At 40.8% G+C, this 24715-nt stretch overlaps 13 protein-coding genes across 13 annotated transcripts; 6 read left to right on the top strand and 7 right to left on the bottom strand. All coding sequences in view use genetic code 12, as the record gives it.

Annotated features, from left to right (window-relative positions):
* Window positions 1-165: 165 nt before the first annotated feature.
* On the top strand, window positions 166-987 carry KGF57_005271 (tRNA methyltransferase; the record flags this gene model as incomplete). The annotated part of the gene is made up of 1 exon (XM_051754870.1): window positions 166-987. One exon carries the CDS (start codon window positions 166-168, stop codon window positions 985-987), a length of 822 nt encoding a protein of 273 aa, XP_051606383.1.
* Window positions 988-1253: 266 nt separating this feature from the next.
* DPS1-1 (aspartate--tRNA ligase) lies at window positions 1254-2957 on the top strand (the record flags this gene model as incomplete). Its single annotated transcript, XM_051754869.1, has 1 exon — window positions 1254-2957. The coding sequence occupies one exon, from the start codon at window positions 1254-1256 to the stop codon at window positions 2955-2957; it is 1704 nt and encodes a 567-aa protein (XP_051606382.1).
* Window positions 2958-3164: 207 nt separating this feature from the next.
* KGF57_005269 (uncharacterized protein) lies at window positions 3165-4175 on the top strand (the record flags this gene model as incomplete). The annotated part of the gene is made up of 1 exon (XM_051754868.1): window positions 3165-4175. One exon carries the CDS (start codon window positions 3165-3167, stop codon window positions 4173-4175), a length of 1011 nt encoding a protein of 336 aa, XP_051606381.1.
* An 850-nt stretch (window positions 4176-5025) lies between these two features.
* Window positions 5026-7323, bottom strand: KGF57_005268 (ribonuclease P/MRP protein subunit; the record flags this gene model as incomplete). The annotated part of the gene is made up of 1 exon (XM_051754867.1): window positions 5026-7323. The coding sequence occupies one exon, from the start codon at window positions 7321-7323 to the stop codon at window positions 5026-5028; it is 2298 nt and encodes a 765-aa protein (XP_051606380.1).
* Window positions 7324-8109: 786 nt separating this feature from the next.
* On the bottom strand, window positions 8110-10488 carry CEX1 (Cex1p; the record flags this gene model as incomplete). Its single annotated transcript, XM_051754865.1, has 1 exon — window positions 8110-10488. One exon carries the CDS (start codon window positions 10486-10488, stop codon window positions 8110-8112), a length of 2379 nt encoding a protein of 792 aa, XP_051606379.1.
* Window positions 10489-10729: 241 nt separating this feature from the next.
* SYS3 (Sys3p) lies at window positions 10730-13282 on the bottom strand (the record flags this gene model as incomplete). Its single annotated transcript, XM_051754864.1, has 1 exon — window positions 10730-13282. One exon carries the CDS (start codon window positions 13280-13282, stop codon window positions 10730-10732), a length of 2553 nt encoding a protein of 850 aa, XP_051606378.1.
* Window positions 13283-13490: 208 nt separating this feature from the next.
* Window positions 13491-14288, top strand: SYN8 (syntaxin; the record flags this gene model as incomplete). The annotated part of the gene is made up of 1 exon (XM_051754863.1): window positions 13491-14288. One exon carries the CDS (start codon window positions 13491-13493, stop codon window positions 14286-14288), a length of 798 nt encoding a protein of 265 aa, XP_051606377.1.
* Window positions 14289-14311: 23 nt separating this feature from the next.
* On the bottom strand, window positions 14312-14746 carry KGF57_005264 (uncharacterized protein; the record flags this gene model as incomplete). Its single annotated transcript, XM_051754862.1, has 1 exon — window positions 14312-14746. One exon carries the CDS (start codon window positions 14744-14746, stop codon window positions 14312-14314), a length of 435 nt encoding a protein of 144 aa, XP_051606376.1.
* A 240-nt stretch (window positions 14747-14986) lies between these two features.
* Window positions 14987-16030, bottom strand: KGF57_005263 (uncharacterized protein; the record flags this gene model as incomplete). Its single annotated transcript, XM_051754861.1, has 1 exon — window positions 14987-16030. The coding sequence occupies one exon, from the start codon at window positions 16028-16030 to the stop codon at window positions 14987-14989; it is 1044 nt and encodes a 347-aa protein (XP_051606375.1).
* Window positions 16031-16251: 221 nt separating this feature from the next.
* On the top strand, window positions 16252-17802 carry KGF57_005262 (glutamate--tRNA ligase; the record flags this gene model as incomplete). Its single annotated transcript, XM_051754860.1, has 1 exon — window positions 16252-17802. The coding sequence occupies one exon, from the start codon at window positions 16252-16254 to the stop codon at window positions 17800-17802; it is 1551 nt and encodes a 516-aa protein (XP_051606374.1).
* Window positions 17803-17824: 22 nt separating this feature from the next.
* Window positions 17825-21958, bottom strand: SSU72 (RNA polymerase II subunit A C-terminal domain phosphatase; the record flags this gene model as incomplete). The annotated part of the gene is made up of 2 exons (XM_051754859.1): window positions 17825-21058; window positions 21311-21958. 2 exons carry the CDS (start codon window positions 21956-21958, stop codon window positions 17825-17827), a joined length of 3882 nt encoding a protein of 1293 aa, XP_051606373.1.
* Window positions 21959-22429: 471 nt separating this feature from the next.
* On the top strand, window positions 22430-23299 carry KGF57_005260 (uncharacterized protein; the record flags this gene model as incomplete). The annotated part of the gene is made up of 1 exon (XM_051754858.1): window positions 22430-23299. The coding sequence occupies one exon, from the start codon at window positions 22430-22432 to the stop codon at window positions 23297-23299; it is 870 nt and encodes a 289-aa protein (XP_051606372.1).
* Window positions 23300-23392: 93 nt separating this feature from the next.
* Window positions 23393-24667, bottom strand: KGF57_005259 (cysteine protease; the record flags this gene model as incomplete). Its single annotated transcript, XM_051754857.1, has 1 exon — window positions 23393-24667. The coding sequence occupies one exon, from the start codon at window positions 24665-24667 to the stop codon at window positions 23393-23395; it is 1275 nt and encodes a 424-aa protein (XP_051606371.1).
* Between the last annotated feature and the right edge of the window lie 48 nt (window positions 24668-24715).

Here is a 24715-nt window from a genome sequence, read left to right as displayed (position 1 = left end):
ATGTACATGTTAATGGCGTAACTGTGCACTATCTCTGTTCCTTGCATTATTTGCAGCCGATGCTCTTCACAATCATCTTGTGCGATGCGTTGACAAAAAAAAAAATCAATACGTAGTGATCCAAGTGCAACTAGTTCTTGTTGAAACGATTCCCTTGAAACAAAGATGCAGGATTCCTTCGCGCAAAAGAAGCAGGCTATACTCAATGACATTTCAACAAATGGTCCTGACAACTTGGATGCGTCTCCAAAGGGTACCATAGATGAGCATTGTATAGCTATCATCAATTTGATCAATTCGCATCGAGATATGGTGACGACTTCCTCGTGTTCTGGACGAGTATCTGTTTACTTGGAGGGTATTCAGAACAAGCTTGTACTGAAGGGTAATGAAGGTAGATGGATATTTGTAACTCATGACACCATGAACCTTGAAGACTGGTACAAGACAATAGATTTCCAATATGTGCAAGAATATCCGTCATCGTCATATGAAACCAGGTCCATATTATATAAATTCGAAGCGCTTATATTGCACGTCAAATGCCGAAATCAATCCATGGCCAATAAACTATATTCCGTTGCCATGAATTGTGGGTTCAGAGAAAGTGGCATAGGAAGTAACTACAATGTGGCAATTAGGACATCAATAAAATTGGATGTACCCATTGGTTACTTAGGTGATGACAACACTTATCGATGCTTTGTCACTGAAAACTACTTGAAATACATCACCAACGTGTCATTTGATAGGTTTAAGGAAAACTTTAAAAAGTTGGAGCAGTTGTACCAAGCCATAGAAAAATATATCATCAACTTGAGCGAGCCATCTAAAGACAGTAACGATGATTTTGATGAGTCAAAGTGCAAGAGCTTCAAAAGTAAAGGTTGGGAAAGTATAGAAGAAAGAAGGGCCAGGATGAGAGAAGAAGGGTTGCGAAAAAAGGAAGAATTGAAGAAAGCTAAAGATGCTGCTGAATCAACATAGAGTTCAGTTTATATAGCTGCTTATGGAATAGACTGTAACCATAAAGTGTGTGATTTTATGGATAAAGGACGGTAAAATTTAATGATTAAAGGAAGAAAAATAAAGTTTGTACATACACTAATAAATAATGTGTCACCCGTTGTATCTTTCTCTCTCTGTCTCTCTTTCTTTCTTTTCGGAAAATTTTAAAATAATTTTTCATCTCTGCATATCCACTTTATTAATACCCAATTACTACTACTCATTAATAGCTAAACCCCTTTGCCATGTCTACCTCAGAAAAGTTGGAGAATTTGTCAATCGACGAAAAGAAAGCTGAATCACCAGCCTCCAAGCAGGAGAGCTCGTCTTCTGAACAACCAGAGGAAGTTATTTTGGGCGAAGATGGACAACCTTTGTCCAAGAAGGCCTTGAAGAAATTGCAAAAAGAGAAGGAAAAACAAGCAAAGAAAGCAGAAAGGGAAGCACAATTAGCTAAGGAGAAAGAGGCCAGGGAAAAGGAAGCTGCCAATGATCCAGCCAAAGCCAATTATGGTAAATTGCCCCTCATCAATTCATCAACGAAATCAAATGTAAAGAGATCCCAGATCGCAGACATATCAGCTGCTAATGATGGCGAAACTGTTACGCTTAGAGCTAGAGTCCATAAAACAAGGCAACAAGGTGCCACCATGGTATTTTTTGCCTTGAGACAGCAAACCAACATCATCCAAGCATTGTTGAAGACCAATAAGGAAACTGACGATAGGGCCATCTCCAAACAAATGGTCAAATGGGCTGGAGGTATCAGTTTAGAAAGTATTGTTTTGGTCGAAGGTAAAGTGGCCAAAGTCGATGAATTGGTCAAATCAGCAACTGTGCAAGACGCTGAAATTCACGTCACTAAAATCTACACTATTCAAGAGACGCCTGAACAATTGCCACTTTTGTTGGAGGATGCATCAAGATCTGAACAAGAGGCCGAGGAATTAGGATTGCCAGTTGTCAATTTGGACACCAGGTTAGATGCAAGAGTCATTGACTTGAGAACACCAACCAATCAAGCAATTTTCAAAATCCAATCTGGTATTTCGCAATTATTCAGAGAATTCTTGTCAAAGAAAGGGTTCACCGAAATCCATACACCAAAGATTATTGGTGCCGCTTCGGAAGGTGGATCAAATGTTTTTGAAATCAACTACTTCAAAGGATCTGCATTCTTGGCTCAATCACCACAATTGTACAAGCAGCAATTGATTGCTGGTGACTTCGAAAGAGTTTTTGAAGTTGCCCCAGTTTTCAGAGCCGAAAATTCAAACACTCATCGTCACATGACTGAGTTTACCGGTTTGGATTTGGAGATGGCTTTTGAAGAACACTATGATGAAGTTTTGAAAGTCTTGGAAGATTTGTTTGTGTTTATCTTTACTGAATTGAAAGAAAGATATGGCAAAGAAATCGCCACTGTCAGAAAGCAGTTCCCTGTTGAAGAATTCAAGATCAATATGGTCAAGTTACATTTTAAGGAAGGTATTGCTATGTTGAGAGAAGCTGGTAAGGAAGTTGATGATTTCGAAGATTTGTCCACTGAGAATGAGAAATTGTTGGGTAAATTGGTGCGTGAAAAGTATGATACTGATTTTTACATTTTGGACAAATTCCCATTGGCAGTGAGGCCATTTTACACCATGCCAGATCCAGAAGATCCAAGATATTCAAATTCATACGATTTCTTTATGAGAGGTGAGGAGATCTTGTCTGGTGCTCAGCGTATTCACGACCCAGAGTTATTGAAGGAAAGAATGAAGGTACACGAAGTCGATCCAAATACTCCAGGTTTGAATGATTATATTGATGCGTTCACCTACGGCTGTCCTCCTCACGCTGGTGGAGGTATTGGATTGGAAAGAGTGGTCATGTTCTTCTTGGATTTGAAAAACATTCGTCGTGCTTCTTTGTTCCCAAGAGACCCAAAGAGATTGAGACCATAGTTGTAGCTTCTTATGAATATACTAATGCTATGTATGCTCTGTGTGTGCTTGTTGTAAGTAAGTATTTGTACTGTCCATTTCTTTTTTTTTTTGTAAGCGCGGCCGATGTCTCACAGCAGATTTATTGGACAAAAATCCGCCGATGTATATTTTCCATCGTCAATAAAGTATACACCAGAAGTAGTTGAAACACTAAAGAAACATATTATGGAGGCAACGATAGTATCACACCCAACAGGAAATAATGCAACGATATTGCTCATGGGGTTGCGAAGAAGTGGTAAATCCTCCATATGCAAAGTTGTTTTCCACAACATGCAGCCGCTAGATACATTGTATCTTGAAAGTACTTCAAAACCTACAAATGAGCAGTTCTCCTCGCTTATTGATTTGTCAGTTATGGAACTTCCCGGACAATTGAACTATTTCGAGCCAAATTATGATTCAGAGCGATTGTTTTCTTCGGTGGGAGCCTTGGTTTACGTCATCGACTCCCAAGATGAGTATTTGAATGCATTAACAAATTTATCGATGATTATTGATTTTGCCTACAGAGTGAATCCCAAGATTAACATAGAGGTCTTGATACATAAGGTTGATGGATTAAGTGAAGATTATAGAATGGATGCACAACAAGATATCATGCAAAGAACAGGTGATGAATTGCTAGATTTGGGTTTAGAGGGAGTTCTGGTGAGTTTTTACCTAACCTCCATCTTCGACCACTCAGTGTACGAAGCGTTTTCCAGAATAGTACAGCGATTGATTCCAGAATTGTCGTCGTTGGAACATATGTTGGATAATCTCGTTCAACACTCAAATATCGATAAGGTGTTTTTGTTTGATGTTAATTCAAAAATATACGTGGCAACAGATTCACTGCCGGTTGATATACAAACTTATGAAGTATGTGCTGAATTCATTGATATAACCATTGACTTGGATGATTTGTATGTTGAAAGTGAACAAAGCAACAGCAAAACCGGGCTCAAAAGTGGTGGTGGCAGTAAAGAATTGAGATCGGTCAGTCATCTATCAAGTGGGTCTACATTATATTTGAAGCAAATGATTAGAGGATTGGCTTTGGTGGCTTTGATTAGGAATGAAAGCTCAAATGATACTGCATCAGACACAGAAAAGTCGTTGACAATCATTGAATACAATGTTGATTTGTTCAAACAAGCTTTGATAAAGATGTGGACTCAAAGCAATCGCTAAATCGAATGGTGGTGTGTGTGCTAGAGCTAAAGGTAAAATTGAGTATACAGTTTTACAATGTGTGACAAAGGGACCTAAAATATGGTTCTCTGTTTGTAACATATATAGAACTCAAAGGAACAACTCTTTCATTCATACTACATGATAAATTCGAAACTGAAGTCTGTATTAAAGCATCTATAAAACTGATCTTCAACTCCAGGGTCCTCCCTTCTGTGCATATGAACAAAGTCGCCAATAAACAAATTCCATAAAAAAGGATGAATTTATACGACTTACACACATTTCTCTCAAACTTCCATCCCACGTTCGACGAACTTCAAAACGGCAAGATTTTCCGCAATCGATCTAGTAGGAAATGAGTTTTGAAAAAAAAAAAAGGGGCGTATTGAAAAGAAACCAAAAATTAAAAGACCCACACTTTCTGGTCCAACAGCCTCCGCAGCAAGAACAACTCCTCCAAATCAACCTGACAAGCAGGCGAGATATCAAAGCGTTCATACACCACGGAAAAAAAAACTGCTGAACCATTAATGAAAGTTGGCATTTTTCAACCCATGGCGGTCTTCCCACTCCACAAACATCAGCTCCGAAGAGACATTCAGTAAGGGCCTGGGAAATGTGCAATGCCTCTGGATCTAGTAAATGATTGCAAGACTACTTGATCTCCTGCAATATCTCAAGGTAAGTATGAAGAAGAAAAAAGAAGAAAAGGGAAAAAAAAAAAAAAAAATTGTGGTGGGAAGGGTGAAGTATTTATACTTGCGTACTCGCATAGAAAAAAAAGGAAAAAAAAAAAAAAACGATAAATTGGTGGACCTACCACTGATACTACACACATCAATCAATTTTATGGATCTATAAGCTGGTACTTACAAGCGTACATCGATTCCTTTCCGGGATTTCTCACATAGACTGAAGCATTAGGGTTCTTCTCCATGTATGGCGTCACGAATACTGCTCCAATTCCCGTAAATTTGCCCTCGTTCAAATTCAAACCACCGGTTGTGACAAACCCGACAACATGTATATCCTTGCAAACATTTTTGTCATAAATTCGAGCATTGTTTTCAATGACCCCTTCTCTCAAAACTTTGAGCACAATTTTAGTAACAGGAAGATTTACTTTAAACACCCCTTGAGAATCCGTAACATTTTCCATGATGATCAGTTTTGAAGTCAAACCTCTTTGAAATAGTACAACACTTTTGTACTTGTTCTGATCTCTGTTTGCAGATACAAGTTGGGCTAATTTTACTGTAAAAGAGTCTCCAGGTAACTCTGAGTGAACCAGAGATCTTGCAGTATCCTCAATCAATCCCAATCCCGGCGACTGCTTTGCGTACATTGCACACCTCAAAGTATGCCAATCACAGGTGTATGCATCGTAAACGGTGCTGAAACGATTTTCTGCCTTCTGCAAGGACATCACCTTCTTTGGTTTTTTAGCATCTGTCTCACGACTCAATTCTCCAACTATGCAATTATACTTTTGTCCTTCATCTGCCCATGGGTAATCATACGGATATGTAAACTCATGGCTTTCGAAGTTGAACTGATGAAGCTGCCTCAATCCTCCTGCTTTGATCTCCGGGATTTTGACCAATTGGGTCCAAATGGGAAGGGTCCAAAACCAAGGGCATAATAAGGACCATCTTTGTAAGGCAGTCTTGGTCAATAGAAGTGGTATTTTGCTATGCAGAACTTTCTCGAAAGGTGTGCCGTGACTTTTAATCTTGCCCAAGTCCTTGATCGATAACTGGTTTTCGTACGACTTATACCTTCCCTCGGCTGAAAACAACGATTTAATTGTAGAGGGTTCAACGAATGATTCATTGTTAAGTTGAATAACAGTGTCGTAAATATCTTGTTCTGACTTTGTGGGAAATTTTGTGGGCTTATTCCAAAGCCGAGGGTCATAGCATTCAAGTGTTAATGTCGTTCCTATTGGTATTAATGAACTATCGCTGTGTGAAGACAACGACGCCCAAACAGATTTCAACTTGTCCGAGGCGTTTCTTAAATGTAAAACCTTGCTTAGATATTCCAAACTCGAAGGGCCAGACAAATCAATACTACCTATACTGTATCGACAATCAAAAACATCAGTCACTTGCGAGTGTCCATATTCGCTGAACGTTCCCACAAATTTCTCGTAATTGTCAGTTAGAACTTGCAAAAATATTTGATTACTTTCAGGTGCAACGTAAATCGTGCCATAACCAATAGGCGCGGATTTATCATGGATCAATCCAGTGCAAGACTTTTTGCCATTCAAGATTGCCAAAGGTATAGGCACGGGCCCAATACCCAATAACTCGTGTAAATAATAGGTTATATTTGTATTCGGCTTCATTGTGAGTATCAAGCATCCTCGGTATGAAGTATCAAAGCAAACAGCCTTGTGTCTATTTTGTCTATTCATCAATTTGAAACATTTTTGTGTGGGCGTGTACGGCACTTGAAAATCAAACTGCTTTGACATCTTAAATCTTTTAGCATGCCAGATGTGAGTTGGAATCCACGAAAACTTTTGTTGTCGTGAACCGTACTTTATGCTTCTGGGTGGAGGTTTGGCAATAGAATTTTCGGTCGAATGATCGAATGATCCAACATCATTATTGAGTCTTCTTTCCAGTGGCCTCCACTTTTTATCCAACTCCTTGGACACTTCTTTGTGAAGAGCACGTACATTGAGTTTCTTTAAGATATCATCTGGAGTGTGTCTCTCCTTCTTCAATTTTGACGCCACCTTCAATAATTTCTGTGTGTGCAACAACTTGTATAGTCTTCTGCCCTTGGCGACTTTTCGTGGCGGGCCATTAGCTCCTTTCATTTCTCTCAAAGCTTTTGCTCTCAACCGCTTGGGAATACGACTGATATGATGCGACGCGGCCCTCCGCCTCATCAGTCGAGGCAAGTCCTGAAAACATCGTGAGTTCAATGCTTGTTTACTCTTCAATTGTGACGACTCAAGCGCATTTATTTCGTACTTTCTGGACTCAAGAAATTCAGGTACATTCAATTTCGTATCCAGTTTGTCATAAGATAGGTCAGTGATCTGTGCTTTGATGTTTCGACTGTTGTAAAGCCTGGTTTTCTTTTTGTTCAATTGCGACTTTCCGGGAGTTCGTTGGTTGTTGCTCATGGAGGATAGACTCTGTTTAGAAACAAGGTTCGTCTTGTGGGCTTGTTGGAAGTGGAGTATGATCTTTTCCCTTCCTAGAACACAAGAAAGGAAGAAAAAGAAGGAAAGAAGAAAAAAAAAAAAAAATAATCCCTTCTCTTTTTTGGCTCTTCAATATGAAATACCTGTACAACTATGATACATGGAGTAATATTGCCGTAACATATCTACTTTAAGAGCTATGGGTTGAGTAAAACTGCAAAAAAAAGAAAAAAATTAAAGCTAGAGATGCTCTCAGCAGGATTCGAACCTACGATCTCCTCATTACTAGTGAGGTGCCTTACCAACTTGGCCATAAGAGCAAGTACAAAATCTTCGATGTCTTGAAGAGATGTTTCATGTTTGTGCTTTCTCAAATGACGTGATTCTTTTTTAACATTTAGACCATATAAAAGGAGCCCAAAGAATATCATGCCTTTCTGAAGCATAGGAGCTAATGACGTTAAAGTCCCCTTGCTCCCGGAATGTCTTGCGGATGACATATTCTATCCTTATGTAGTTGCATATATTTTGTTCTAATTTTCTGTATAAAATTGGTTGCAAAAATAGTTTCTCAGTGTACTGTTTCTGAAAATTCCAACTTGAACCTACTGACAGCACCGCATGTAATAGTTACGTTGTTTTACGTTCTTAGTCCTACGATAAGAGCCATTTCGGTGATTATAATCACGCATCTGTTTTTCTAGAACTCGTGTTTATGATCAAGGACAAAAAGTACCTAGTCTAAGTTTATGTAATCACATGAACTCACCAGCCGTCTCCCCAACCATCCTCTTCTCCATCATCACCTGTTTCAACTGCTAAATTCAAATTTAATATGGGCTTAGGCTTGTTTGCTTCCTTCTTTGCACCATGTCCTAATCTCAAAGAAGCTGGTTTTTTGGCGCCGAGTGGTTTTCTTGTCGACCTTATTCCTCCTTGAGCTGTATGTATATCAGTTGATTTACCAAGATTCAATTTACGAACCGGCTCGACCAAGGGTTTTTGGTCATCAGTTTTGCCGAAACCGGCATCATTGTCCAACCAACCCTCGTCAAATTCGTCGTCATCCCATTCCTGACTTGTTGCATTTCCCAAGGAGTTATTTATATTGTCTACATCTCGGGGAGTCTCCAATATTGGCAATTGTTGCTGTGTGGGAGTCCCGATTCGTGTGATGTCTGGTGTAGATTTATTGAAATCTTTGTTCAATTGTCCAGCAGGAGCCGCCATGTCTGTGGACGAGGCCCCACCACTAAAGGAAGCCAACTTGTTAACCACGCCCCATCCGAAATAGCCTCCATTTGATGCGGAATCGGAATTCGGTAATGGTTGTTGATCCTGCGAAATCTTAACCTGATCCTGGGGCTGAGCTTGAGGCGCAAATCGTTTGTAAAATTCTTTTTCTTCCTCATCCTCATCTGGTTCCACTTCCGGCAACTCTTTTGCGTGTGTCTCCACTGAATTCAAATATAGATCAAACACATGCTTGGCTTCTTTCCGAACTCTTGCTGATTTCTTATCCATTAAGGATATAGCAAGGTGCCCCAAAATTTTTGAGCATATCTCTTCCAACGAAAACTCATCAATCAAAGATTTAAATCCATTCAATGCAGCCATCTTACAAGGAACAAATGAGTCACGCAATGACTTTGATAGGGCAGTTATTAGCACATTATTCTTTGAATTTGCGTAAATTTTGGATGATATCTTGACAATCAATATCAACGTGTTTACTCTTATTGAAGGCTTAGGATCCATTTGCGATTTGGCTAGAATACGGAGCAACTCCTGATTGACTTGCTTTACTGAAATCTTATCAATAATAATGGTGATTGATTTCAACGTTGTTTCTCTAATCATGAAGTTAGTATCTTGAAACCCAGTAGTTAATGGAGTAAAAATCTTGGATTGTATTTCTGAATCCGAAAGGAATTCTTGATATTCGGGCAAATGAGTCAACAACACCAATCGAATAGATCTATCCGCAAGATTGAAGCTGTCAAAAATTATGGGCTTGATCTGCTTGTTGAATTCCTCGGCTGTCGATTTCGATCCAAATTTGACAATAAAGTTCAAAATGGCAGTCAATGTTTCTTGTCTTGCAACAGGATCAACGGCGTTTGGTTCAGTTGACGCACTGGATGTAGCAGAACCATTTTTTAACAGCTGCTTATACTGGCGAATCAATTCCGGAAGTAGCTTGTAATTCAACATTCCAGGCGGATATATATCGTCTTCGATATAGTATGGCAACTCATCTTTGAAAAAGGTAATTTTATCGCGGTCGTTCATAAACTGCAATTCATGCAATTGATGATCAAATTGAATTACCTTGTTTTGTTGGTGGAATCCGTCTAGTTCCTTGATAAATGTAGCAATCGTGGAACGTTTTGCGTGTAGTCTCTTTACAGGCCCTACCAACTTGACAGGCAATTTTGCCGAAGTATCAACAGCACCTCTTCCATTAAACACTGCATACACAAGACATGCCAATCTGAACCCATCGAATTTCTTGGGATTTTGCCTAATGAAATCATGATCCATACCCTCTTGTTGGAAATGAGGTAGATATTGACTTAATCGGTAAATGGGTTGGTCAGGGTCGGATGCCAAATTTGTAACAACTTCAAACCCCATCAATTTCCAATCACCCAGACGATTTACAAAAACCGAATTGAAAAAGTTTAATCCTCCATACACCGAATTACAATCATCATTGATGAACTTCAAGGATTTTTCAACTGAGAAAAGCCCAGCAACTAGCGCATCACTTTCTAAAGCATGTGTATCCAAATATTCTGCCAAGGGAACTACCCTTTCTGTTACAATATACAAAAAGGAATCGTTCTCGATAAAGTCAACAATTGATATAATCCCAGGAAATTTGATTAACTTCAACTTCTTGAATGCATTACGCGCTAGCGATTCATAGCGCTGTGTCTTGGGTTCATGAAGATTGAATTCAAAGATTGATATTTCGGAGGAGTCCTTTGGATTGACACCATTGTACAAGGTCCAAACTGAATTCTGATCAGTGTCTAGTTTTGACGGCGAGGGAGTGACAGGATCAACTACTTTCTCTTTGAATGTGTAGGGTATGGAAGAGCCAGTGAATGTACTCAATGTCTTGCTCAAGAAGTTCATCTCGTTGAACGCAAGTGAACTGGACTCGTATTAATGCTTGCTCTGATATCAAGAAAAATTTCCAAGGTGTCAACAATGATTTTGTACACCCTTTTTCAATAGATGAATATCGCGCCTCAATCGATTGCCGTTTCAAGCACCAACTTGCAAATAATGCAAGGAACAGAGATAGTGCACAGTTACGCCATTAACATGTACATCCTCTAACCTACACACCTACATATTCTACTCCATTTCAGACTTATTTCAACGCTAGTAAAAACTTACTCTCATCCTCACCAGAGAAATGAAACAACGTTTTCAACACTGGCAACAACTGCTCTCGCTGTTCCTTATGCTCAAAATACCCAAGTAAAACATTCTTCAAGTACGCAATGTTCGTGTCGTTGTTCTGCTTATCATTACCCGCGTTTTCACCGGTAACCTCCTCCTTGTTTGCATCCACCGATGCCATCACGCTTTCAGCTGACCCGCGTCGACTCTCGTTGTCCTTCATTACTCTGTACTGCTGAGTTAGCATTTTATAATTTTTGGAAAGTCTTTCAAATTTGAGCATGCTCTCTTCGTTCAATTTTTTCAATGTGGCATTCAACTTCTCGTACTCTTTGATCCTGTTGGATGACGCCGCTAACGCTTCCCTCAACGTGTCAATCTGCAGCTGCAATCGGGAATCACTGTGATGATCGGTGCCCCCCATTGAGTCCGTATGTGGTACAGAATCCACACTACGTACCCTCTCTTCAAGCTCCGAAATGCGTGCTTGCCTGTCCTTCAACACCGCGTTCAAGTCGTCAATTTCCTTCTGCTTCTTCTTCGCCAACTGACTACTGCGTCTCTCCAACTCAGTCTTTTCCTCATCGAGCCTACTAAGCTCCTGCTTGTGTTCATTCTCCTTCTGTTTCATCATTTCGTCACCCTCAATCAACAACCGTCTCATGTTTCGTCCCTCTCTTGTTTTCTCTTGTAGCAAGTTCCGACTCTCAGACAAGTCGTCCTCCAAACTTTCAATTCGTAGGTTGTATTCCTTGGCTTTCATTGTCAATTCATCAAACTGTCTCTTGTACAGCTGGACGTCATTGCTAGCTGACAGTTTTTCAGACAACAATGACTCTAAACTGCTGCGTGTTTTGTCCAACTCATTACGAATCTCCTGTTTCTCCCTTTGTAGCTTAGACAAGTGTGCGTTTAGTGACTTTTCATTTTCGATGAATGACTCCTGCTTGGTTAAGAGTTCGTTTTTGTTTTTGAGTAGCCCCATGTAGTTGGCCTGTAGTTCAGTGTTGGAGTTCTCCAACCTGTCGATTTTAGCCTGTAGTGTAGTATTTTCTTCACTCAAAGAGTCCGTTTTCGACTTGAGCTCCTTAATTGTTTCCTCCTTGCGAGCGAGGTTCGACTGCAACGACGAGATTTCCAACTTGTAAGAAGTGTCATTGCTCTTGAACTTGGATAACTCTTGTAATCGCTCCTCCAACTTCGCCCTTTCTTCTTTCTGTCCTTTCAATTCCTTCTCACTAGAGTCAAGCTGCTCAGTCTGCTTCTGCAAACGCCCCTTCAATTCTTTGACCTCCTTTCGAAGATTGTCTTCGGATTGCTTGTTAGATAGCTTCTCTTCGTGAGATTGGTCTTCCACGCTACGAAGCCTGCTTTGCAATTCTTTCGCTTCCTCTGTTTTCTGTGCCAAACTGCCCTTCAATGACTTTACCTTGTCGGTTAGTGAGGCTATCTGCAGGTTGAGCTTGCTTTCGAGTTCGTCTGCGGAGGAAGACACCTTCCCGTTGTCCTCACCTGCCTCTCTCAGCTTCAACTCCTTGATTTGATCTTTTGCCGTCACCAAGTCGTTTCCGATATCCTTCATCAGATCTCTCAAATCCTCAATTTCGTCTTGCTTCTCCTTCAAGCCTCTATTTGCTGATTGAAGCTTTGCTGCGAGATCTTCCAATTCCTTGTCCTTGTCTTCAATAAGCGTTTTTAGCTCCGTGGTGCTCACTTTAGAGTCTTCTTCCTTCTGCTCTACTTCGGCCGCAGTAGTGCCACTGGATTCTTCCAACTGATGCACTCTTTTCTCAAGCTTTTCTTTCTCGTCCTTGACCACTACAGCCTCCTTTCGATGCTCATCCACCTGTGCTTTTAACCCGTCGTTTTCCTTTTTCAAATCCTCAATTCTTTGAAGCACAGAATCCTCACCTTCCTCCTCATACTTGGCGATCTTGAACGTGAGTACCGAATTCTCCTTGGTCAACTTCCTGATCTCATTGTTTTGCATCTTGGTTTTCTCATTAAGTCCATTGAGATAATCCACAAGTGTCTTTGCATCGGATATCGACGAGACCGGCGTATGCTCCCGTAGCACATTCTCAAAGATTTTGATCAACTCGGTCTTCTTCTTTTCCACTTTGTACGCTTCCAACAAAACGGGGTACTTTTCTTCATACTTGGCAAACTTTTTCAACTTTGATTTAATAGCAGGAGGCAATTCCTCAAGGTGTACCGCATTTGGTGCACCGACAGGGGGCGTACCTGGCTTCGAATTGATGGCGCTCTGGTCTCCATCGTGGTTGGAAGGTGTTGTCCCTCGCGACTGCTCACCCGGCTCTATCTCGTCTTTGGGCTGAGTCAATTGACTGGACTCGGGCGTCTCTGCTTTTAGTATTCGTGCATTTCGCTGTAGCTGTTCTAGCGGATCTGATCTCTGTTGTTGTTGTTGTTGTTGTTGTTGTTGTTGCGCCTGCTGCTCAGCCAAATCATTCAAGCTCTTGGCCACGTCCTCGGAGAAATTTCGGATCTTTGAAAACATGATTTTGGGGTAATGGTGGAGGCGATGCCTTGGATAGCGAACGTGGTTCAGTAGGTTATCTCCTGTGAATTAGCTGTGACCTGTAGCTCGGTGGAGAATTCATTTTTCAGTGGAAGCTTTTGTGTTATCGTTCAAGTGTCGGTACGAAATTGGACTTTACTTCACGAACCGCTGCCGCCACCACCACCACCACCACAGATCACACAACATGCCACGAAGTAAGAGGGAGATCGAGGCCCTACTTTACAAAATAGACGTTTTGGTCCAACAGATTGCCGAAACCATAGATGAGAGAGCAAAGTTGCGGGAGCTAGGACTAGTGCCTTCTGCCAATGAGAACGAGGAGTTGAGCAACATGATACACAAGACGGTGCAGAGCTTGGAGACAGCACAGGTGGAAGTGGAGCAGCAGAGGGATGAGAATCTTCAATCACATCTCCGCAGTCTCTCCAACAACTACACAGACGTGCACGCAGCACTTACAGACTCTGGAATCGATGCACCAGAGTTCAAGTACGAGACACGCCCACCACCCAGAGCAGCTCCACCTAAAGCAGTTCCACCTAAAGCAGCACCATCCAAAGCCGTCCGATTCAAGGACGTGCCAGATGAATCTGACACATCGGAAATGATGGGCACACAGCCCTTTCAGCCCTACAGAGATGACCCAGAAGACTCTTTACAAGAAGAGGTTGACTCCCGATCAAACCACCAGATGTTTGCCGAGCATCAGCAGACAATGATGCGCCAGGATCAAGATTTGGACTACTTACACCGGCTGATAAGTAGGCAGCATCGAATGGGAAAGGATATCGACCAGGAGTTGGACGAGCAGTTGATAATCTTGAACGATTTAGAGCAAGGTGTTGACAATTCGAGCCACAGAATACAACGAGCCACCACCAGATTGAATAATTTCAGGCGGATGGCGAGGGAGAATGGAAGTCTAACTACAATCATAATTCTAACCGTCATTTTAATTCTTTTATTAGTTGTACTTAATTAGACAATTGCACACAGCTCACTCTATCAAAAGTTGAACTCGTCGTTCTCCTCCTCTTCGTTGTTGAAAAACCAGATGAATATGATGATATCTGAATACACAATCAACCCTCCGGTGACACTTAGGATGAACGATTCCAACCCTATTAAATAACAGTGGTACAAGCTCCATGGCAAAGCAATGCCGCTGACGATCAACACACCCGTGGTGAACCTGGCAAACTCTTGCAACGGACTAGCATTGCCCTCATTGGAAGTCCCGTAGTCATTAAATGTGAGGAAGTTGTTGTCTCTGGAGTTTTCTATAGCGTTTGCTATTATGTTTGGAAGTGGTGCCGAAAGGAAAATGGCAATGACCCAGAGCGGTTTATAGTTGTTGTATAAGGCACATGATAGAAGGATCAATAGGAACCCCGACGCAAGAAACGCAGATAGGAAGATGATTTTGTTCAATGGGTTCATGTGGTGATGAAGCAGACCAGAAGTGAGACGGTGTTTTGGCGGCTGAGCTGATTTGAGTTTAGTGCTACCACTCACACTGGAGAATACCCCCCACCTACAACAAAGTCAACCAAATGACAAACATCTTAACACGATATAGCTATATACACAGTGTAGAGCGCACTTCTCTCCGCACCCAGAATTAAAAACAAACCATCCCATCCAACCCCAAGTCCGCCTTCGCCTTCGCCTTGGATTCCCTCATTTCCAAAACCAACCCTTATTTGCGCCACTTCCGGTAGGAGTGCTTTCAGTGTGCTCCTCAACGTTGACCCAGTCGGTGGCACCAATCGGCTTCAGTTTAGTGACCTTGGTGACAACACAGTTGCCGTCATTGAAACACTCTTGTCTAGTCTCAAGATACTTTACTTCGTTTGTGTCCGAGTCTGTGAAAACATTAGACTTGACCGACGTTGACGTGACATACCTGCCACTACTGGAAGCTTCACCCTGCTTCTGCTTCAACAGCTCCAACACTTTGGATCTCTTAGCTGCCCTAGCTTTGGCGTCTTCCTCTCTCTTCTTTTTCATTTCCGAATACTTTTCGTGCCTCCAAGCCAAGTAATCCTCATAAGTGTTGAAAAATGTACCTTTGTCTTTCAAGTCAATCACTTTGCTGCTGTCGCTCACTCCAAGCTCACTCATATACTTGAAGAAATCGTCTTTCGAAACCACTGAATCTCCGAAATACTTTTTCTTAAAATCCAACACGTCTACCGGAACTTCAGCTTCAGGAAAGAGACATCTCCAGTACCCTTGATCATCCCACAAGGCCCTTCCTTGCTTATCCAAGCACTCGTTGTATTGTCTCGTCGATGGACCCTTGTAAGCGCGATATCCAAAGGGAGTAGATCCCAACAGAGGGAACCGCGCCCCAAAGCTGTTTCTCCATAAGCTCAGTAAAGGCAATTGGCGTGACTCCAAAGACAAGTCGGGATCCCTGTTTTGATAAAATGGAGGGAAGTTGAAAAAGTGTGGCTTGTGCACACCATCAACGTCGTCATCTGCATCTCTAGGATTGAATAGCCAAGTAGAGGACCACTCTCTTGCCTTTTCATTCAAATCTCTACCTGCATCAACCGAAACATCAACTACGGCATTAGTCAAGGCGCCAATGTTTGACAATATCTTATCAAAGCTCTCCACATACTTGTCCAAGTCAGTGGCAGTATTTGTGGAGACAGAATCTGTCTTGTCTGAAAACTCATTGAATAAAGATGACTCCTTGCTGTGCTTGTTACACATGATGGTAGTATTCAACGTGTGTGATTAATACTTTTATTGTCTTTTTGTGAATACAGTAATTTGATGAAGTGTGACGCAGGAGTGAGATTTTCTGTGGAGCACTCACCCCCTTGAAATGAAACTTCGGACTTCGCTACCACATGGTTTTCTAGAACGCGGTGGAAAATTTGATTTTTTTTTTGAAAGCATCAAGGGCTTGCAAGTCAACTATCAGATACTGAATGTTGAGGTATCCTACTCGCTTGGATTTTCGATCACATGTGTGGCACTTTGTTAAATGTCGCTTTTACAGCCAAATCAATCTAGAGGAGCTAGAAGGGTCAAAACGAAAGTCAATTCATCCCTATAGTCCGGCGCGGACACGATTTGCTCCTTCACCAACAGGATTTCTCCATCTTGGGTCATTGCGTACAGCATTATACAATTACCTACTAGCTAAAAACACTGGGGGACAATTCGTGGTTCGACTAGAAGATACTGACCAAAAGCGGCTAGTGGACGGAGCAGAGAGAAATATTTTTGACACTTTGGATTGGTGCAAGTTGGACATCGATGAAAGTCCGGTACATGGCGGGCCGTATGGGCCATATAAACAATCTGAACGTAAGGAGATATATCAAAAGTACGCCCAGCATTTGTTAGATCAGGGGCTCGCATACAAGTGCTTTTGCCCAAAAGAGAGACTACTCGAGCTACGAGAAAGTGCGAGGCTATTGAAACCTCCCACAAATGTGACATACGATAGAAAATGTCTCAGCAACAATGATTCAGGAAACGGGTCTTATATAATCAGATTCAAGTCGCCACATAATTATCCCAAAATTAATGATTTGCTACATGGAGAGCTAAATTTGCAACCACAATATAACTCCAAGGATCAACGATATGATGATTTTGTAATTATCAAAAACGACGGCATGCCAACTTATCACTTTGCAAATGTTGTAGATGATCATCTCATGAAAATAACACACGTTATACGAGGAGATGAATGGCTCCCGTCTACTCCCAAGCACATCGCTTTGTATGATGCATTTGGGTGGTCACCACCTAAATTCATACATATACCCTTGTTGACATCGCTCCAAGACAAGAAGTTGTCCAAGAGGAAGGGGGACTTCAATATTTTGCTGTTGCGTGAACAAGGAATACTACCACAAGCGTTGGTTAACTTTGTTGCTTTATTTGGTTGGGCACCCCCAAGAGAATTGAATGTAAAGTCAAGTGAACTTTTTGACTTGGACCAATTGGTTAAATTGTTTTCATTGGATCAATTGACAAAAGGCAACGCCAAGGTTAGTGATTCAAAGTTGCATTTTTTGCAAAAGGAACACTTTCAAAGAGTTCTTCAAGACGAAAAATCTTTCAACGAGTTAGTGGATGAGTTCTATCCTGAGTTTGCAGAGCTTAGTAATGGCAAGAGTAAGGAGTACTTTTTGAGATTGTTGCATGAACTTGGTCCAAGCTTGGACAGTATTGATGGGGTCAAAGATCATAGATATCTCTTTGAGAATGTGGATTACACGAATGTTCGAGCACCAAAAGATGCACATCTAGCGAAAGTGATCGTGGATGATATCCTAGAGCACGGAATCAACGATGCAGTTGAGAGATTAACTACTCAAGGTTTGCCAAAGAAACTCGTTTTCATGACCTTGAGATCGGCACTTAGTGGGGGCAAACCAGGCTTGCCAATACCGGCGTTGATATCTTTATTAGGAGAAAAAGAATGCTTGAAGCGTTTAGTCTCGTTTAAGGATACGCTCTTGTAAATAGTCTATGTAAATAACAAACTTACACGGGTACTAACCTGTTAACGTAATCCAAAAAGCCATTCTCGCGTTGATCATTATTCTCTTCAATCATTGGACCAGTAAAGATGCAATGAACAACCATATCTGGATGATAGTATAACCCTGTCAACAATTTCGGAGTCACCAAAAAGTATTGAGACTTGTTATTCTGGCATGCAGTATGAACAAGATATCTGTGCGCCATTTGCTCATTCTTTGGATCCATACCTTGATTGATCTCATCCACTATCCTGAATGGAGCGTCACTCAAGCCTTGTAAAGACATGATATAGAAAATGGTTGAAACAGCTCTTTCACCACCTGATTGTGATTGGTTATCCAATACTTTCAATTCCGACTCCAGTCTAAACTTGACCAAAATTTGCAATTTCCAATCTTTGAATCGGTCAGCTTTTGCTAAAGCAACTTGCCCTTCGCTCGCAACCTTGGCAAACCTTCTGCTAAACGCAACTGATATCTTGTCCACAAACTTTGACAAATCACGATCCCACTCAGTCGAAATAGTTTTGATACGTTCATCCAAGGAATGTTTCTCAGATTCGAGTTTAGGCAAGTCTGTTTCTGCCATTTCAATGTCTTGCACGATTTTACGCAACGTTGTGATTGACCCCTGATCACCCATTGACATAACTGACAATTCATCATCCAAGTGATGGATTTTGGTTCTTATGGTGTGTTCGGTAAACGTATCGGTATCGAGATACGGTCTTGCAAATTCAGCAATTTGTTTCCTTTCGTCTTCAGTCAATGATTCATGTTTTTCTCTATATTCTCTGTATTCCGGAGAGTCCTTTATTTTATTATACTCGGCCTTGTATTTTGCAACGTCAGATGCTAACTCTTTTTTGATCAGCTCAAGAGCCCCTATCAACTCAAAGGCAGAATCCAATTTGTTGCGTAGGGTAATCAACTGAAGCTCCTGAAACTTGCACTTTATTTGAGCATCTGAAAGGAGAACGTGTTGCTGACTCAAAACCATAGATTGTTGTGCTAATTCACCGTACAATTCAGCTATCTTGTGCTCATGATGCCTCACCTTACGCGAATAATCCTTGTTTGAATCTTCCTCCAACTTGCGCTCTTTTTCCTTTTTGGAGCTGATTTTGGCTTCCAAATTTGTTACCTCACTCATCATCCTTTGTACTTCTTGTTGTTCATTCTTAATTTCAGACATCTCATACCGGATGGTGCGGACATCGGATGAGTACTGCTCAATCTTGCCTTTGTGGCTCTGGTAGACTTCCCTTTTCTCCGAGATTTTGTGATTGAGGCTAGCCAAGGTACTATTGATTCTTTGCCTGTCTTGATCTGATATACCAGAAACGGCAAAAAACTGAGACTTTCCGCCAATCTTTTCTGATTCGTAATAAACCTGTTTAGAACCATACTTTGATGCATGGATATTGAACAAAGTATCACCAGCAACAAATTTTTTAAAAGTGATGTCGGGTGATTTCGTCAACCTATCAACCTGCTGCGGACTCAATTGATTCTTGGTCACTGGTATAGTGTGTATCTTGGCGGTGTTGTAAATCATATGAAGTACTTCTTTCGGACCAGTGAGAAAGTCAGACAAGTACCCATCAAATCCAAAAGATCTTAGCTCGTTTTGCGAATAACGAGGTCTAGGCGGCTCATCATTATCAACTTTTCTGAGTGGAATGTTTAATCTCGTTTGTTTGGAAAAATTATTCATTTTGTCATAAGCTTGTCCTGTAGTTGTTGTAATAGCAAACAAAGTGTTGTTGTCAATTATCTTTTCCATAGCTGGTGCTAACGATTTGTCCGTAACATTACAAGATATGACCGGAGCCTCAAAGTAGGTAAAGTCAAGATTGGCCATATCTCGAAGCTTACGGTGGGCTTTGAACGATTCATCACGAAGTCGGTAGCTTTTTCCCTGAGCTGCCGACAACAACAACTCCAATTTGTCATTTCCTTGTAGTTTAGATTCCTCACGTTGTACATTTCGTGTCAAATTATTCAAATCTGATCGCAAGTCACCCGTTTGATTGTTTTCTTCTCGAAGTTTCTCCTCCGTCTCTCGCAACCTAGCTCTTGTTTCAGCATATTTCGTGTTGAGAGCTTCTAGTTGCTCCTTATCGACCCGTTCAATGCTCTCTAGTTGAGTAGTCAAAGTCGCCAACTCTTTTCTGACTTCCTCCAATTCACGCTTCTTCAGGTCTGATTTTTCTCGATAGCCTTTCAAAGAGGCAAGCAGATCAGATATGGCATCTTGTATTTTACTGACATCGCGTTTGTAACCATCGATTTTCTTCATCAAGACATCTCTCTCCTTAAGCGCGTCCTGATGATTTCTTCGTTGAGACTCGATAGCACCTTCAAGACGAGACACATCGTTCCTCAACGGATCAAAATTCCTGTCAAAAGAAATATACCTGCGTTTGGCTTGGTCCCATTGTTCTTTTAATTCGGTACGCTTCTTTTTCAAGTCATTATACCTGGCATAGGGTAACATAGCCTTGTGGGTTTCAATCTCCTTAACTTTTCTGTCATAATCTTGTAGCTTTTGAACTTCTTCTTCCAACTTAGATCTCTGTGTGTACAAATGTTCCAACCTCGTCTTTATTGCATCAATCTTTATGAGATAATCCTGACTGATAGCATCCTTTTCTATCAAGTCTTCATGTAACGCGAGTAGGCGACCATTTTTCAATGTTCTTTCGGTCTCCAATAACAACTTCTCTGGCGACATCCCTGCAAATTCGGCAACTCTCTCCTGCGGCAAGAAGTGGCAAAGGTTGTCTAGTTGAATATTAAACTTCTCTCTCAAGCTTTTCACTGCACTTTCTGTGCTTTTCTTGTTATCGATGCTCCACACTGAGTCTTTTGCTGAAAAGTCTCTCTTGATAACAAGAGGAGGTTTACCGGGAAAGTTCTCCATCGTAATTTCGACAACTGCTCTGTCATGACCAGTTTTGATCATTGACTTCAAGTTCTTTCGCTTGATTAGATCAATCTTTCCAGCAAGACCAATACAAATAGCTGCAACTAAAGTCGACTTTCCACTACCATTGGGTCCAATAATCATATTTAGGGTGGGAGATAAAACAAACTCGGTATATGAGTAAGTTGTGAAATTCCACACCTTGATCTTCCTTAAAAAGCCCGGCTGAAAGGAAGCTTTATCTCTAACTTTTCTTCTTTTCGACACATGCTGATGATCAGTGTCACTCATGGTACTGCCTCGATCCTATTGTAGTGATGAAAGAAAAGGTTCCAACCATGGGGGCCAATTTTTTTTTTTTTATTTATTTCCACTGTTATTTTTTTCTGTTTAGTATTTTGATTTTACGACGCGTTTTGAAAGCACAAAGGCATTGGATTAACTGAAGAGAATACCAAAGGAAGTTGAGGGATTCGCAAAAGACAAAGTCAGGCTGAAAAAGGTTGATCTTTACAGTCTAGGTTCAAGTATTCTATGCCTTTATTAATAATATGAGACGCTATACAAAGTTTGTAGATGAGCATGATCCCGCTGCCACTCTGTCAAAATACCCATCATTTGATCTTCTAATATTATATCCAGTTCGTCTTCAATCTCGCCCTTTTTCTCCTGTTGCTTCCTCTTGAAATCGTGGATCATATTGACGAGTTTCAAAATACCTTTACCACCAATTATAGCATTTTCATTATCATCCTTAATCTCGACATTTATTACATGAACCACTCTTTTCAAATCCAGCTGCAAGTTATTGTTGTACAATCTCAACATTAGATCTTCGAGTACGCTATCAAAGCATCTCTCTTCGCATGTTATAACCAAGTCAAATTTGCCAGCGTAGCTATTTTCTTGCCACTTTTCTGGAGCTGCTTTCACACTCTTGTTTCTCTCCAACATGTGCAACACACCATTCAGCTCGTACAATTTCCTAGCATTTTGACTTAGTAGTTCTTGGTAAATCCGTTCGTAAGGAGTACCAAAACTGTAGACATTTGGTTTATCAATGGATGGACCAGGTAACCTCACCGCAGAACCAGTACCAAAGGAATGAACATCGTAACCAGCATCCGACAATTGTTTGTGTGCCTCCATTGATCTGTTGTTGTTGGATGCACATACTGTACATATCTTGAGACTATCCATAATCATTGGGTATTAATGTGTGTTATTTTTTTTGATGATGGTGATGATGATTACGAGTTTTACACTTAGTCATCCAAAAAAAAAAAAAATAAAAGAAGTGCCATTCGGAAACATACAGAAGAGAAAAAAAGTTTCTGGAACCCAACGTCGTAAAAGAAGACGATGCGACAATAGAAAAAAAAAACGACACGCACCAATGTCGCAGTCTCATAAAACAGGACAATAAAGCATTTTTTTCATTGATTGCTACATCTGTGACACAAACAGCCACAACTTTAGCAGCACATGACTTTTTCTTTGCTTTGTTTGTGTCATTCCGCAATGTTCAAAAGTTTGAAAAAATTGACAATAATCTCCACCCTTAGTCCACTGATGTATATATATATATATACATATACATATATAGAAAGAGAGAAGCAGATGTTGAAGATTGTTTCGAGTAAAGTTTTCAACAATTGATTATACCTTTATACAAAAATGAATTTATCTACCAGTTACGTTCTTCAGCTTTACTTATTATTCCAACTTTGTCTCACTAAAGTTAACGGTAACCAAGTTGTGGGTGATGTGTTGTATACCCATTCCGGACTCGACTCCAAGATAATTGTTAGGGAAGTACGCGAGGGAAATGTTCCATTGGATTTGAAGATTGGCGATGTGGTCAAGAAGGACAACTTCAACTTTATTGTCAATTTGGATGCAGTCGAGTATATCCACAATCAAAAACTAGGAGCAAGTGAAGCAAAACAGGCGGACAAGTCTTTGATTCAGTTGGCTCAGAGGTATATCCCACCAGAAAGCTTGGCTTCAACCTCAATCACAGAGCGACTCTTTACTGGGGTAGCCAACTTGATTGCGCCATATGTTGGCAATGGTGTCCGTTTTATCTTTAACAACATCGTTTTCAGATATATTAAGTACGCTTACTTTTGGGCTTACCACATTTCAAAATACACAATAAAAGTCACTGGGTTGTATCTTGATACAGTTGACACTCCTCAAAAGTGTTTTTACGGTTTAGATTGGATCGAAACTCAAGCGCATGGGATTTATTTGGTTGGATGGGAAACTTTTACTTTGCATAATAATTGTCAAGAAACAATTAGTTCGAAATCCATTGAAACTATACTTTTACAAGCGCATTCATTCACCGACGAGGAGAGCCATTGCGAATTTTACAAGAATGACGCAAACGGAGACTCCGGTGAGTGGTATGCTGACATCCGCACCTTAACGAGTGTCTCAGAGGGAAACATTTGGGACTTGAAGTGTCCCAACTCTCCAGCAGACAATAAAAAGGAATCACTTTTGACTACAATTATGACCTTTTTCAAAACTGTCACATAATGGCCCAATAATCCTGCTTCTTCTCGAATATAGATTATTAGCTACAAAATTCTGAAATTAAAAAAAAACAAAGAAAGAAAAAAAATAAAATATCTATTCCTCCAAAACAATAAACTCTTCTTCGCTTTTGGGCACAGTCAAGTTGACAAAATCATCATCCTCCTGAACTTCCTCCCACGATTGGTTCAACGTCAAGTCCTGCTGCGACGTACTCACCAAAGGATGGAAATGTATAATTTTGTTTTCAATGCTTTCTTGTTTAAACTCTTTATAGTCTGTCATAGATTCAAGGAGGACCCCTACCATCATGGATGGATCTAGCAATGTTATATCGAGCTTGTTGTAGTTTGATGTGTGATAACTAGCAAGATTGAGTGGCGTCTCAACAACTTGTGGTAAATGTGGATCAAAATAAATTAGACTCTGCTCATTCTCGTACCCTATGAAGTAAAAGCTGGAGGATGGCTTGCCTCCAGCAATACCAACGGAGAATTTAGACGCCAATAATTGTAGGATACTCCTGTAGTAATATTTGTTAACTTGATCAATGCCCAACCGAACAGGAAATAATAAAAGAAGGGGCTTTTTTTCCTTTACAAACAAGTCATCGACTTCATCGTCATATAGGTCGGCATTTTCACTAATATAAACACACGGAACTTTAGTAGACGAAGCTTGACCTGTGTAATCAGCCACAAGCTGTCTTATTGAATAAGAAGCCGCATTGGGTCCAAACCACTGGCCTGGCTTGACCAGCAATGGCAGGTTGCTAGCCACTCGTATGAAATTGTGGATGGAAAAGGCAGAGCTGGGGTTATCTTGAAATAATTTAAGGATTTCCAATTGAGCAGTCTCATCTGGTTCATTTTTCAACTTTAGTAACGCATTTGCTAGTAGATTTTGCGACGTTCGTATCATGCACCCCCATCCGGCATCACTTGTGAAATTTTCATTGTCAAACAAGCTCCGCAAATTGCCAACATTGTTTAGCGTCAGCTTGCTAAATAAGAGGGATGGAAAGAATGTAACTGGCTGCGGTCCGTCCACGACTTTGGGGATGGGGGTAAAACCACAGCGATAAGAGAGCCACAACAAAGAGTGTATGTAGTCATTCGCTTTGTCTTGAATTGTAAAGTGTCTCCCTAAAACGACAACCTCACGCAGTTCGGCACTGTTGTTTTTTGTCGTCGGTTCAGTACACTCATTTGCTTCCTCAAATCCCAAATTGATACCTGGAATTCCTTTTAAAAAGGAGGTGAAACGGTCGAAGCCAGTCGTCGTCGTTGTCGTCGAATCAGTCAAGGATGATGTAGTAGCAGTTGTCTCTCCTACTTCTTGTGGCTCTGCTATCGACTGTAACTCCAGCATTGTGTGTGTGTGTGTATATATATTTTCAGTTGAATGGTATCTATCTCT

Source organism: Candida theae, assembly GCF_024610275.1.
Source record: "Candida theae strain CBS 12239 chromosome Unknown scaffold22, whole genome shotgun sequence".
NCBI classification, from domain to species: domain Eukaryota; kingdom Fungi; phylum Ascomycota; class Pichiomycetes; order Serinales; family Debaryomycetaceae; genus Lodderomyces; species Lodderomyces theae.
Note: the sequence above shows the minus strand (reverse complement) of the source record. Positions and strands in the feature narration are given on the sequence as shown.